General features: G+C 38.1%; 1 protein-coding gene across 7 annotated transcripts in view; it reads right to left on the bottom strand.

The window, feature by feature from the left end:
- lin52 (lin-52 DREAM MuvB core complex component) overlaps positions 1-15,057 on the bottom strand; it is a 122,572-nt gene that overhangs the window by 73,179 nt on the left and 34,336 nt on the right. The window contains exon 6 of one of the 7 annotated variants that reach the window (XM_069916079.1): positions 266-403. The exons of the other annotated variants lie outside the window; for them this stretch is intronic. Coding sequence (XP_069772180.1) covers positions 402-403 — 2 coding nt within the window. The 3' untranslated portion in view covers positions 266-401. Of the gene's footprint in view, positions 1-265; positions 404-15,057 lie in introns of those variants that run through there. 7 annotated transcript variants of the gene reach the window in all.

Below are 15,057 nucleotides of genomic sequence, written 5' to 3'. Positions count from 1 at the left end.
CTCCTCCCCCACTACCCACCACCAGACATGCTTTCTGACTTGTTCAGTGCTTCCAGCATTTTCTGCTTTCAAGTCCAGTAGTAGTTGAATTCTTCATCTCCATTTTCTGAAAACTAATACATACTTTTTATTTTAAAAATAGGGATGGACAATAAATGCTGGCTGTTCCAGAGTTACAATGCAAAAGGAATATCCTGGGATGAGAAACTGAAAAGATAAAATATTTTATTTTGAGCCCAAGTTTAAATCACAGTTCAAAGTTCAGATTTATTGCCAGACATAAAATTACATATAACCTGGAGATTCTTTTCTCCTGCAGGCCAGGCAGAATGAAACACGAAAGTCTTCAGACACTTTGGTTGTAGTAAAAGACTGGCTGGAGGAACTCAGCCAGTCTTTTTTCCTATAGGAGACAAAGATATATTGCTGACATTTCAGGCCTGAGCCCTTCTTCAAGGAATAAGCAAAATAAAAACACAACATAGAAAATCTCAGAATAAAGACAGTGCTGGCTGGGGGAGCAGTCCAGACCAACAAAAGTTGCTAATTTATTATGATACGAGAGAGGTGAGAATCGATTTTATCTGTGTAAAAGGAGACGAGGGAAAGGGAGAGAGATAGAGCTGGGGAAAGGCGGGGGGTAAGAAGTGAGGGAGGGTTTTAACAAAAGCAGAAGTCGAGATTAATGCCATTCGGTTGGAGGGTGCCCAGTTAGAAGATGAGGTGTTGTTCCTTCAATTTGCGAGTAGTCTCAGTCTGGCAATGTATGAGATCATGCACCGACATGTCAGCAAGGGAATGAGATGAAGAATTGAAATAGGTGCCACTGGGAAATCCATGCTATTGCAGTGGACAGAGCCGAGATGCTCATCAAAGTGATCTCACAGTCTGCGCCCAGTCTCTCCGATGTAGAAGAGACCACATCAGGAGCACCCGATGCGGTAGATGGCCCCTGTAGATTCACAAGTGAAAGAATGCTGCACTTGGAAAGACTGTTTGGGACCCCAAATGGTAATGAGGAAGGAGATGTGGGTGGAAGTGGAGCATCTCCTTTGACCACAGGGGTAGGTACCAAGGGGACAATTGGAGGGGAAGGATGAGGGGACAAGGGCGTCACCAAAATTTCTGCTTATTGGTAGAGCAAAAAATTGTACTTCATATATGTGCACAAAAGAAAGAAATGTAAACAAACTGACGGTGCAACACAGAAAAAAATTCAATAAGAGTCCTAAATAACTCTGATTTAGTCTGTTGTTTCTCCGCCCAGATGGTGGAGAGGTAGCAACTGTTCCTGAACCTGGTAGTATGAATCTTTTGGAACCCATAGCTCTTTCCTGATGGCAGCAGCGAGAACAGAGAATGTCCTCCGGGTGATGTGGATCCTTCATGGTTACTGTTGCTCTCCAACAGCAGCATTCCATGTAGATTATCTTGATGGTGGGGAGAGTTTTGCCTGTGATGTACTGGGCTGTGTCCACTACCTTTTGCAGGGCTCTCTGCTCAGGGGTATTGGTGGCCCCCATACCAACCCATGATGCAGCCAGTTGGCACATTTTTCACTAAACATCTGCAGAAGTTTTCCAAGGATTTTGATGTCATACCAAATCTCTGCAAATTCCTGAGGAAGTAGAAATGCTGATGTACTTTCTTCACAATGACATTAGTGATTTGGTACAAGAAAGGTCCTCTGAGAGAGTGAGTCCCAGGAATTTAAATTTACTCACCCTCTCCACCTCTGATCCTCCAATAATCACTGGGTCACGCAGCTCTGGTGTTCCCTTTCTAAAGTCTACAAGCAGCTCCTTGATTTTGGTGACACTGAATGCGAGGCTGTTGATAGCACACCATTCAGCCAAGTTTTCAATTCCCCCTCATGCATACTGACTCATCACCCCTTTTTAATAGAATCCACTACCGTGGTATCATCAGTAAATTTGTAGATAGCGATGTTGTCAAACCGAGACGCATCAGAGGTGCAAAGCAGGCAGAACAGGGAACTAAATATGCAGCTCTGTGGTGTTCCAATACTGATAGAGGTTATGGAAAAGTTCTTTCCAATCCTTACTGATTAGGGTCTGAAGGTGAGGAAATCCAGAAACAATTACACAGTGGGGTACTGAGGACCAGATCTTGGAGTTTGCCAAGATGTATCCATCTTTTGCAGTCTAGAAATATGACCTTCAGTTGAAGTTCACCAAGCTAGTGCCACCCAGATCCCACTAAACTTTTCCTATCCATTTGCTAGTCTTTTAAATGTTATAATTGTCCACCAGTTCTTCCACTGTGCCCCCTTTAACAGATTTATGTTAATCTTTAATTTTATGTTAAAACACGAGAGACAGAGAGAGAAAGAGAGACAGAGAGAGAGAGAGAGACAGAGAGAGAGACAGAGAGAGAGACAGAGAGAGAGACAGAGAGAGAGACAGAGAGAGAGACAGAGAGAGAGACAGAGAGAGAGACAGAGAGAGAGACAGAGAGAGAGAGACAGAGAGAGAGAGGCAGAGAGAGAGGCAGAGAGAGAGAAAGAGTTTTAGAGTCGCCAAGCCTGGAAGAACGAGATCATAATGGAACTGGCTAATTAAGCAAGTGCTCAGACTTTACAGTCATAGTAACCACTTAATCCTCTTGGACAGAGAGGAAGTCAGATATTTTTGTGGGTGTGAAGTGATAATTTGAAGGAAGGCAAAAGGTCATCTACCATGATTGTGTTTTGAAAAAATGAAACTGAAACAGTGCTGATGTCATGTCACATTATTTCAGAGAAACATAACTGAAGGCAGAGAGAGACATTTTGAATCCAGGCTGAAGAGATTAACCATCCTGTGAGTAAGACAGCATTGAGATAAAGTAACCAGAAAGGTACTGTTGTGTGTTACGCCTAGAACAAGGGGAACACAAAATAAGTGGCTTTAAAGTAAGTAAGAGCACTGTGGAACCTTTTAAGACAGAGCTGCAAAGGAAAACGCTGACCCACGCCATAATCAAAGAACACTCCTGACACACTTCTCAGCTGCAGGCTTCATCCCTGAGGTGGAGGGGGTCAGCACCATCTCAGGGTGGGCCCCTAGGACTCATGTCAGCCGGCATTACAGAGACAATTCAAAAGTGAGGTCCCAACCCCCAGCTGCCGCTACAACCACCGCTTTGATTAAGAAAGAAATCATTGTGAAGATCACAGTTCTGTAATCGGTACAAGATGGGGGGAAACTTGTGAAAACACTCATATGAAGAATATCTCACTGAAAGACAACTCATCAAAAAGACTCAAGTTTAAAGAGATTTGAAGACATGATGTTTAAAAGCGATTGTGAACTGTGATTTAAAAATCTTCAAGCAACACATGTCTGAAGTTTAAATTTAACCTTACAGACAAACTCAAACTGTAATGACACACATATATTTACATTTGCACATGGTAGGAATTAAGTTAGAGAAGTAAGAAATGTCATGTTATTAATAGTTTAATAAAAACTATTATTTTGAATTTACCATTGTCTGGTGAATTTTCCATTGCTGTTCCTTTGTTAGTTCATAACAAAATCTGTTAGTTCATAACATCCTTCAAGTCCCCTTTAAATCTTTGTCCTCTCACCTTCAACATATGCCCTGAAGTGACACTAACCATCTAAGACTCTCATATTCATGAAGCTAAAAAATGGTTAGTGAAGATTCCCTACCGGGAGGAGTCACGTGATGAAGTAGTGGCCGGTCAGGGAATTCCAGCCCTCTCCGGAAAAGTTGAAAAAAAAAACCGCACAAAACACAAAGGTACAAGAGTAAAAATTAAAACAAAGTAAAAATAAAGGTGAGAAGAAAATGGCAGCGAAGAGAGAAAAGTCGAAAACAACAGGAAGAAGAGAAGATGAAAGAACGTCGGAAGAAGAAGGTGAAGGCCTTACCTGTCCGAGGAGGCCCGCCGCGGAGAGAGAAGCCCGCTCCCTCAGGTCAGTGGAAGTCCCGGGCTCGGGACTACAAAAATGGCTCGCAGAGCCGAGTAAAAGTACGCAACCGCGCATGCGCGAGGTGTTGCGCATGCGCGATGCGCATGAAAAAAAACACACTGACGGGAGGGGGGAACAGCTGCAGAGTCAATCTCCACAGCTGAGAGTGACAGCTGCAACACAGCAACAGGAGCAGAACATGGAAAATAACGACAACAAGAAAGAAGAGGGTAAAAAGAAAACAAGGAAACAACAGATGGTCAACCCAGAGTAAGAAGAAGAAGAACATAGAGAAATGGAAGAAGAGAAAGGCAAGACAATGGATATATCTTTTTTTAAAGAATATATGGAATCAGTGAAAGAATGGCAATTACAAGAATTTAATGAGATAAAAAGAAGAATTAAGAGTGCAGAAGAAAAAATGAATAAAATAGAAATGGTCATATCAGAGATAGGAAAAGAATGGATAATGTGGAAGAACGAGAAATAATCGTAGAAATGGAAGTAGAGGACTTAAAAGAGAAATTAGAAGAATCTAATAAAAAAGTTAAAGAGGCACATGAGCTGTTAGCTCAGAAGATAGATATAATGGAAAACTATAATAGAAGAAATAATATAAAGATAGTGGGCCTTAAGGAAGATGAAGAAGGCACAACATGAAAGAATTTATAAAAGATTGGATCCCCAGGGTCCTAGGAAGACCAGAATTACAGGAAGAAATGGAAATAGAGAAGGCACATAGAACATTAGCCCCGAAACCACAACCGCAGCAAAAACCAAGATCCATTTTAGTAAAATTTTTAAGATATACAACAAGAGAAAGTATATTGGAGAAAGCAATGAAGAAAATAAGAGAAGACAAAAAGCCACTGAATACAAAGGTCAAAAATTTTTTTTCTATCCAGACATAAGTTTTGAACTCCTGAAGAAGAGGAAGGAGTTCAATACAGCAAAAACGATCTTATGGAAAAAAGGATATAAATTTATGTTAAAGTATCCAGCGGTACTTAAAATAGTTATTCCAGGGCAACAAAACAGACTATTCTCGGAATCAGAGGAAGCAAGGAAATTTGCAGAACAACTACAAAACAAGCAGAGAGATGAAGACATGTAATGAGAGTAAAAATGACCACGAACTATATGTATGTGTGTATATGGGTATATATATAATATATATATATAGATGTGTATGTATATATGTGTATACATGAGTGTATCCGTATTTAGAGGAAAATATATAGAGTATAGAAAAGGATTAATAAGGGAATGAAAGGGAATAGAGGGAATAAGGAGGGAATTAAAAGAGTGACCTTTGTTATATACGAAAATTGAAATCTTTTCCGGGGGGGCTGGGTGGGGAGGAGTTACGGTCACTGCAAAATCAGTTGACGCTTGCGAGTGAATTCGCAAATCCAAATGGAGAGGGGAGATGTGGTTGCCCGACAAGGGATAAAGGGCAACTCAGGAGGGGGAGGGGAGAATGGGGTTAAAGAAGTTTTAAATAGGAGAATAAGGAAAATGTTTGATGTATTAGAAATGTTGTCTTATAAAGTGTTCAAAACAAGAAAACAGAAATGGATAAGAAGGAAAGGTGATGATGGAGAAACGGAAAGGGAAAATAAACAAAGTATGAAATGGCTACGTTGAACTATATGACTTTAAATATTAACGGATACATAACCAAATCAAAAGGAAGAAACTGCTAAATTTACTGAAAAAAAAATTGATATAGCATTTGTGCAAGAAACACATTTAACTGAATTGGAGCACAAGAAATTAAAGAGAGATTGGGTAGGACATGAAACAGCAGCGTTGTATAATTCAAAAGCAAGAGGAGTAGCTATGTTAATCAGTAAAAATGTACCAATTAAAATAGAAGAGGAAATAATAGATCCAGCAGGGAGATATGTAATGATAAAATGTCATATATATTCGGAGTTTTGGAATCTACTCAATGTATATTCACCTAACGAAGAAGATCAAAAGTTTATGCAAGATATTTTTTTGAAGATAGCAGACACGCAAGGGAACATATTAATAGGAGGGGATTTCAACCTTAATTTGGATTCAAATATGGATAAAACTGGGAAAAAAATTAACAGAAAGAACAAAGTAACCAAATTTATAATTAAATCGATGCAAGAAATGCAACTTTTGGATATATGGAGGAAACAACACCCAAAGGAAAAGGAATATTCATATTATTCTGGTAGACACAAAACATTCTCAAGGATAGATGCATTCCTGTTATCAACCCACATTCAAGGGAGAGTTAGGAAAACGGAATATAAAGCTAGACTATTATCGGATCACTCACCCTTGATATTGACAATAGAGTTAGAGGACATCCCTCCAAGAATGTATAGATGGAGATTAAACTCCATGCTACTTAAAAGGCAGGATTTTAGAGAATTCATTGAAAGACAAATTAAAATGTACGTTGAGATAAATACGGAATCAGTGAAAGATAAGTTTATACTATGGGATGCAATGAAAGCGTTCATTAGAGGGCAAATAATAAGTTATGTAACCAAGATGAAGAAGTACTACAATCAGGAAACAGAACAGTTGAAAGGGAAATAATAAATATAGAAAAAGAATTAGCAATGAAGGAAGATACAACTAAAAGAAGAGAATTGGTAGATAAAAAAATAAAACATGAAACACTACAATCATATAAGGTGGAGAAGAACATAATGAAGACAAAACAGAAATATTATGAAGTAGGGGAAAAAACGCATAAAATTCTAGCATAGCAGCTTAAGACAGAACAAGCTAAGAAAATGGTATTGGCATCAAGGAAAAAAGACAAAAAAATCACATATAATCCAACGGAGATTAATGAAAACTTTAGAGATTTCTATGAACAATTATACCAAACTGAAAACGAAGGGAAAGAAGGCAAAATAGATGAATTTTTAACTAAAATTGAACTACCAAAATTACAAATAGAGGAACAAAATAAATTAACAGAACCATTTGAAATAGTAGAAATATAAGAGATAATAAAAAAACTACCAAATAATAAAACACCAGGAGAGGATGGATTCCCAATAGAATTCTATAAAACATTTAAAGATTTATTAATTCCTCCCCTCCTGGAAGTAATCAACCAGATTGACAAAACATAAAGCTTACCAGATTCATGTAAAACAGCAATAATTACAGTAATACCAAAGCAAGGGAAAGATCTACTCGCACCAGCGTCATATAGACCAATATCATTACTTAACACAGATTATAAGATAATAGCTAAACTATTAGCAAACAGATTAGCGGATTATGTACCTAAAATGGTAAATCTAGACCAAACTGGATTTATTAAAAAAAGATAGACAACAGACAATATTTGTAAATTTATTAACTTAATTCATGCAGTAGAAGGGAGTAAAGCGCCAACAGTAGCAGTTGCTTTAGACGCAGAGAAGGCCTTTAACAGAGTAGAATGGAATTATTTATTCAAAGTATTGCAAAAATTCAGTTTACCAGAGAAGTATATTAATTGGATTAAAGCATTATATAAGGGGCCATTGGCGAAAGTGACAGTAAATGGAAAAATATCAAAGCAATTTAATTTAAGCAGATCAACAAGGCAGGGATGCCCACTATCACCCTTATTGTTCGTATTAGCTATAGAACCACTAGCAGAATTGATAAGAACAGAAAATATTATAAAAGGGATAAAAATAAAAGACAAGGAATATAAAATCAGTTTATTTGCGGATGATGTTATAGTATACTTAATAGAACCAGAACTATCAATAAAAGAATTATATAAGAAATTGAAGGAGTATGGAGAAGTGTTGGGTTACAAGATTAACGTAAATAAAAGTGAAGCAATGCCAATGAATAATGCGGATTTCTCAAAATTTAAGAAGGAATCACCATTCAGATGGCAAATGCAAGCAATAAGATACCTAGGTATACAAATAAATAAAAATCTCGGCCATCTATATAAACTCAATTATTATCCACTAATGAAAAAATTACAGGGCGATTTAGAGCATTGGAAAGATTTACCACTAACACTAATAGGAAGGATAAACTGTATTAAAATGAACATTTTCCCAAGGATACTATACCTATTTCAGGCATTGCCAATACACTTGACAGAGAAATTCTTCAAGGAGTTAAAGAAAATAATAATGAAATTTTTATGGAAAGGGGGGAAACCGAGGATAGCACTAGATAAATTAACAGAATGGTATAAACAAGGAGGCTTACAACTGCTAAACTAAAAATTATTATAGAGTCGCACAATTAAGATACCTATCAGATTTTTATCAAACAAGGGAAAAGCCAGATTGGACTAGATTAGAACTAGATAAAATAGGGGAAAAGATACCTGAACACATATTATATAAATGGGATGAAAAATTGGTACAACGTAGGAGTTCTCCAGTATTACATCATCTGCTCAATATTTGGAAGAAGATTCATGTAGAAAGGAATAAAACAAATTACCAATTACCAAAACTAATATTGACGCAAAATCAGTTACTCCCTTTTACAATAGATAACCTTTCCTTTAGAGAATGGGAGAAAAAAGGGATCAAAAGAGTAGAAAATTGTTTTTCAGGAAATAGATTATTATCCTTTGAACAAATGAAGGATAAATATAATATAACTCAAGATACAGTGTTGGCATATTACCAACTGAGATCCTACTTGAAGGACAAATTAGGAAGTAGTCTGAGGTTACCAGAGGGAAGTAATTTTGAATATGTGATTACAGATACAATGATAATCAAAAGATTTATAAAAAATATGTATATTAAACTGCAAGAAAAGGAGAATGAGGAAACAAATGGTAAAACTAAACAAAAATGGGAACAAGATTTAAACATAAAGATAAAGAAGGAAACATGGGAGAAGTTATGCTCTAGAACGATGAGAAATACAATAAATACGAGGTTACGTATGATACAATATAACTGGATACACAGGCTATACATTACACCTCAAAATTTAAATAAATGGGACCCAACAGTATCTGACAGATGTTTTCGTTGTAAAAAAGAAATGGGAACAACAATTCATGCGATCTGGACATGTGAGAAAGTAGAAAAATTTTGGGAAGATCTAAACCAGATATTAAAGAAAATTACAGAAAACAATATACCAAAAAACCCAGAGATCTTCCTCCTAAGTAACATAAAAAACAAAGAATTTGGACTTGATTTGGATGGTGCACAAAAAAGATTTGTTAAGATAGCTCTAGCCGTAGCAAAAAAATGTATTATGTCAACCTGGAAATTGGAAGATAATTTGAGAATACAACAATGGTATGTAGAAATGAATAAATGTATTCCATTAGAAAAAATAACATATAATTTAAGAAATAATATTGAAATATTTGAACAAATATGGGAGCCATACATGAAACACAATAGAGAAAACCTACCGGGGACATCTACCACCTAAATTAACGAAAGGAGAAGGAAATGAAAAGAATTGACTCAGTGGAATTTCTTGTTTATTTTTATTGAATGACAACATTGTTTGACTGGTTTAATGTGTCTTAGATTTTGTACTTTAAATCAATGGGGGGAGGTAGGGTGGGTGGGATGGGAGGAGGGAGGGCGGGAGAAAATGACACTGTATATATATGAAAAGGAAAATGTATGTATCTTGGTCAGTGTGGTTCATGGCGTGAAAAATAAAAAAATTTAAAAAAAAGATTCCCTACCCTGGTGATTTCCCTAAAAACGAACCTATACTTTCCTTTTGTGTCATATACTTATATCATGGGAACGCTGACATTAAGTGGAAAATATTCCACTTCCCATCACAGACGCAATTGAACAAACAAAAAAAAAATGTAAAAAGCTAGAGTGAACCATATTTTTCTCTACCAACATGTTTAACAGAACATACATCTCATATCAGGTTATAGAAAGGAGTCCAGAGACTTCAATGAGATGCAAATCAATGCATGGATTTATGAATGAATGCAGGTGTGGTTCATTCTACTATTGCAAAATGCAAGATGGCTACCAATTTTGTTTCAACAAAAGTTCTTAACATTACATCCCTAATATATAATTAGCAGCAAAATGTCTGCAAGATACAGTAATTACTTGGACAATTATTTAGGCTTCAGTTTTCCATATGGACACAGGAGGCCATTCAAACCATCAAAACTATGCTAGCTCTTACTGTAATCCCATTGCCCCACTTATTTGGGAAAGAATCTCAGGATTGTATGTGATGCCTGACAATAAATCTGAAATGTCCTTTTCCTTTTCTCTCAAACAGTCCATTAATTCCCCTTTGATAATCCTACCACTCACACACATTGCAGGCAATTTATAACACCCAATTAACTTCATAATGAGCATTTTCTGGGGACATAGAATGAAATCAGAGAACCCAGGGAAATCCAAATGGTGACAGGGAAAAACATGCAAACAGGATTCATCGTGGATTGCTGCAGCTGTGGAAACCTGCAGTGCCACTGAACAGAGTGAAAACTGAGTGGCCTGCAGTGCCACTGAACTGCCCTTTCTGGTCTTTCCTGACAATTGATCACGGTACGACCACCAGAAAATGAAACTGAATGATCAAACAGGGACTTCACTATCATAACAGCAGTGCAGTTCTTCAATCTTGTAATGCTTTGCAGGCTGTTGAACATTCGGACAAGTGATTTATTTCTAAAGAGCTTCATTAGGAAGAGAGAAAGATAAATTCACAAAGCGAAATCAGGGACCTAATGAACCCATTTCAGATCAAACCACACTCATTTCTACATTAATCCTCTTAGCCATTAGCTCCTTTTTTTAATCTGATTCTCTGCAGAAAACTAAAGGATTTTTTTAATATACATGACAAACTGTTAAAGGCTCATGGAGGAAAGTTAAGCAGAGTGGATAAACCGCCTCAAAAACAGAAGATCCTCTTTTGTAATTTAATTTACATTCTGAATGACCTAAAGACATAAAATCTGCTCATTGACCACTGAAATTGCATGGAGATCAATCTTTGACCACAGGAGCAAGACTATCCATACAAGGATCTATGTGGAAAAGGAGTCTGGCATTTATTGTGACAAATTAAGAACGAAAACCTATATTAATTTGTTGAAAAAAGGAGCAATTTTTGGTGAAGGAGGTCTGCTACAAGTCCCAACCAGACATAAATTTCTAGGCAATTAGCATCACTTCACTGTTTGCCTTTGCAAATACAAAAATAAATCTACAGCGTTGCAGCGAGTCTCTGCGTTGAAATGAATTCAGTTTCATGAAATTACTGGATTTACATTGTTAATAGAACTTGATCTTATTGCTGTCATTTCGTACTGGTAATTCTAATTATAATAATGACCTTGTTGAAAATGTTATTTATTGCCCAGACATGACACTAAACCTTGAAGGTCCAGAAAAAGACCAATGAATGTAAAATTTCAATATAGCTGGCGGTGAATTGTTCTTGCAGGGTTTTTTTTTTAAAAACTCCTCAATCTGTCTTGGCAGTATCTTTGTGTCAGTCTTGCAATCCATAATGCTGCATGTGTCAGATGATAATAATTTTCAGGGTACAAAATTGTTTTGAGGCTGAGAAATATAAATGGGAAAGATCTTTTTCAAGAAATCATTTTGGGATGCTGTGTAAGAGTCATTTGAAATATGACATGTTATATGCAGCAGGCTTGGATAGAAGGTAATGATTTGGACCCATGATTCACAAAGTGCACCATCCTCAAGTTTACTTTGAGTCATTTTTACAAATCAATTGCAGGCATTAGTTAAAAACTGTTTAAATCAAGGTTAACTAGATACAAGGAATCTCTTCACTGTTCCTATTCCACAGAGCTGATGGTTCTTCAGTTCATTGGCCAACAACATTTGTACATCTCATTTATGAAACTTCTCAAAGCCTAGTAGGCATCTCGTACATTGTACAACAAGAAAGACACCGCAAGAGTGCAGAGAGAGATCATTTGGTATGGAGCAAAGGCAACACAATTTTGCTTTGTTGGAGTTCATTCAGATGTCTGATAACGGCAGGAAAGAAACTGTTCTTGGATCTGGTAGTGTGTGATTTCACACAAGTGACTCTTCCTCCTAACAGGAATGGGGGTGTTGAAGAGAGTGTGAATGGGAGGAGTCTTTTAATATGTTGGCTGTTTGTCCAAGGCAGCAGGAGTTATAGATACAGTTAATGGAGGGGAGAACGTTATGTATGAAGGCCAGACCCACGTTCACAACCCTTTGCAGTTTCTTGCGGTCTTGGGTGAAGCAGTTCCCAAATCCATGCATCTGCACCCTGATAGGATGCTTTCAATAATTTATCTACAGAAGTTGTTAAAGAATGCTGGTGATGTGCCAAATTTCTTCAGGAACCCAAGGACGTTGAGGTCTTTGTGTGATTTCTTGGCCACTGCATTGACATGAGTGGACCACGACAAGTTATTGGAGAGGATTACCCATGGGAACTTGAAGGCATCATCTCAGCACTACTGATGTGGACCAGGAAGTGAAGTTCACTCCTCCTCCGGAAGACTATAACAAGCTTTTGACTTGCTGTCCATAAAGTAGAGGCTACTATCCTGGCATCACGCCACAAGTCCCCCTTTCTCTTTCTTCTGTACTTCATTTCATCACCGATAGAGATCCTGCCTATGATAGCATCTAGAAGTCTTTTATATTTGGCACTCAATCTTTAAACATCAACTTTCTCCAACACAGGTGCACAGAGCAATGCACCAAGACTTCTCCAACACCAAGTACCAAAATTATTACCTATGCCACCAAAAAGAATGGGAACACTTTAATAATTGCTGGGGTAAAGCACTCTCAGCAATAACCATGACGTACACTGAAAGTAGCTTGAAGTACAATTATTCAAGAAAGTGATTTGCAGCCATCTTCAATGCAGTTGCAGAGAGGCAGTAAAATGCTGTCCTTCCTATCAAAGGATTACCTACAAGTAATCTTTAAGGTGAGTAAAATGCCAGTTACACGATGGAATGCTCTCAACTCACCTGGATGAGTACAGTTTCAAACATACTCAAGAAGTTTGGCCCCCAGTTGTCCGTTTGATTCATGGTTCATATGTCACCTTAAGTATTTATGTCTTCCACCCTCTGTGTGCAACGGCTGCAGTTCGAGACATGCACAAAAATTTGCTCCAGCTACAGACCTGGGCGATTTCATCACCAGAGGATAAGGGCAGCATCACCTATAGGCTTTCTTTCAAATCACACACCATACTGACTTGAAGGTATATTGTTAAGTTGATAAATTTAAATATCTTTAACTCTTCATTGAATTCCATGATGGGAGTGTGATCTAATAGCAATTCTGGCCATTAGTTGTAAATTAATTAAAGAAAAGCAACATTCCACCCTGGATGTTATTCAATGAAAAACATTTCAGCTTGCTTGGTGCCATCTACATCGAACACTTCAACCTTGATGTTGCCAAATATGAAGCAGCTTCTTAGCATGGACATAATTAAATAATTTTCTCTTGATCCAGATCCAGAAAGTGGTGAATAAATTCTTCTGTAAAAGCTTTGAATCGGCGACTGGAACATATTCAAAAACTCATTCATATACTTGAATGAACATGCAACAGGTGTCACCGACTTCATCAAGACCTGTGTGGATGAGTGTGTGTCCACGCGCAAATACTGGGCGTTCACCAACCAGAAGGCCTGGATGAATCGCAAAATCCACAACCTCTTGAGGGCAAGAGCAAAAAAGGGGGTTTAAGGCCAGGGATCTGGATCTTTGCAATGTCCAGATATGACCTGCTGAAGACCATCTCTGTTGAAAAGTGGCAATTCTGGAGGAAGCTAGAAATATATACACGCCAGCTACAACAGTGAGTACAGGCCATTACAGCCAACATTTTATTCAAAATGGCACCTTACAGCGGTGACTCTTTGCAAGCAGCTCTGACGGAAATAATCAAATATTCCTGTTCAGAACTCCTAAGAAATAAAACAAAAAACCCGAGAAACATAAAATCAAACTTATCCGACAGCATGGAAGTCCTAACATCACTTGGAATCAACAGAATCGGTAATTTCTGTCAGGCCGAGGGGCCTTTAAACAGCTCACGCAAGTACAACAACAACTTCAGAGTTTTAAACAGCTTAAGCAGGTAAGAAAACAACTCCAGTTTACAACAGCAACTGTGGTTTACAATAACAAGTCCGGTAGTGGACCCACGAACCAGGTAAAGAAGATCCAACCATCTGGACACAGGTGGAGGGGGCTACAGGTCAAGCTGAGATGCCAGAACCCGAGGCTTCCACTTCCTACCATCCTCTTAGTCTACGTCCAGTCCTTGGAGAACAAATTTGATGAATTCCAAGCCAGACTTCAACATCAGAGAGACATCAGGGAGTGGTGTGTGATGTACTTTACGGAACATGACTAAACATGGACACTCCGGACCGGTACTGCAGCCCAAAGACAACACCCCTAATCACGCTGATTGAACACTGGTATCTGGAAAAATCAGAGGAGGAAGCGTTTGTGTCATCATCAATTCATCGCATTGTGGCAGTCAGAGGTTCCCACCAGCTTTAAAAAATGGCATCAATCATCCCAGTACGCAAGGTTAGCATGGGCTGCCTCAACAACTACCGCCCAGAGGCACTAACTTCTACTGTGATGAAATGCTTCGAGAGCCTGTTCATGGCCAGAACTAACACATACCTAAACAAAGATCTGGACCCACTACAATTCACCCATCTTCACCATCACTCCACACTTTCCACTCAGCTCTGATTCATCTCAAAAACAGCAATACATACAGATGGCTGCTCTTCATCGACCACAGCTCACCCTTCAATACCATCATTTCCTCAGTGCTGGTCAAGAAGCTACAAACTCCAGGCCTCTGTACCCCACTCTGCAACTGGATTCTTGACTTTCTCAATGAAAGACCAAAGTCAGTATGATTTGGAAAAAATGTCCCCTCCTCACTGATCAACAACACAGTTGCACCCCAAAGATGCATGCTTAACCCATTGCTCTACTCATTATACACCAGCAACGGTGTGGCCAAGCACAACTCCAATGCTTTCTACAAGTTTGATGATGACACCACAGATGTCGGCAGAATCATAAGCAGCAATTTAAATGGCAGAAAGATGGTGA

The sequence above is a fragment of the Narcine bancroftii genome, chromosome 2 (genome assembly GCF_036971445.1).
Source record: "Narcine bancroftii isolate sNarBan1 chromosome 2, sNarBan1.hap1, whole genome shotgun sequence".
NCBI lineage: Eukaryota > Metazoa > Chordata > Chondrichthyes > Torpediniformes > Narcinidae > Narcine > Narcine bancroftii.
Note: the sequence above shows the minus strand (reverse complement) of the source record. Positions and strands in the feature narration are given on the sequence as shown.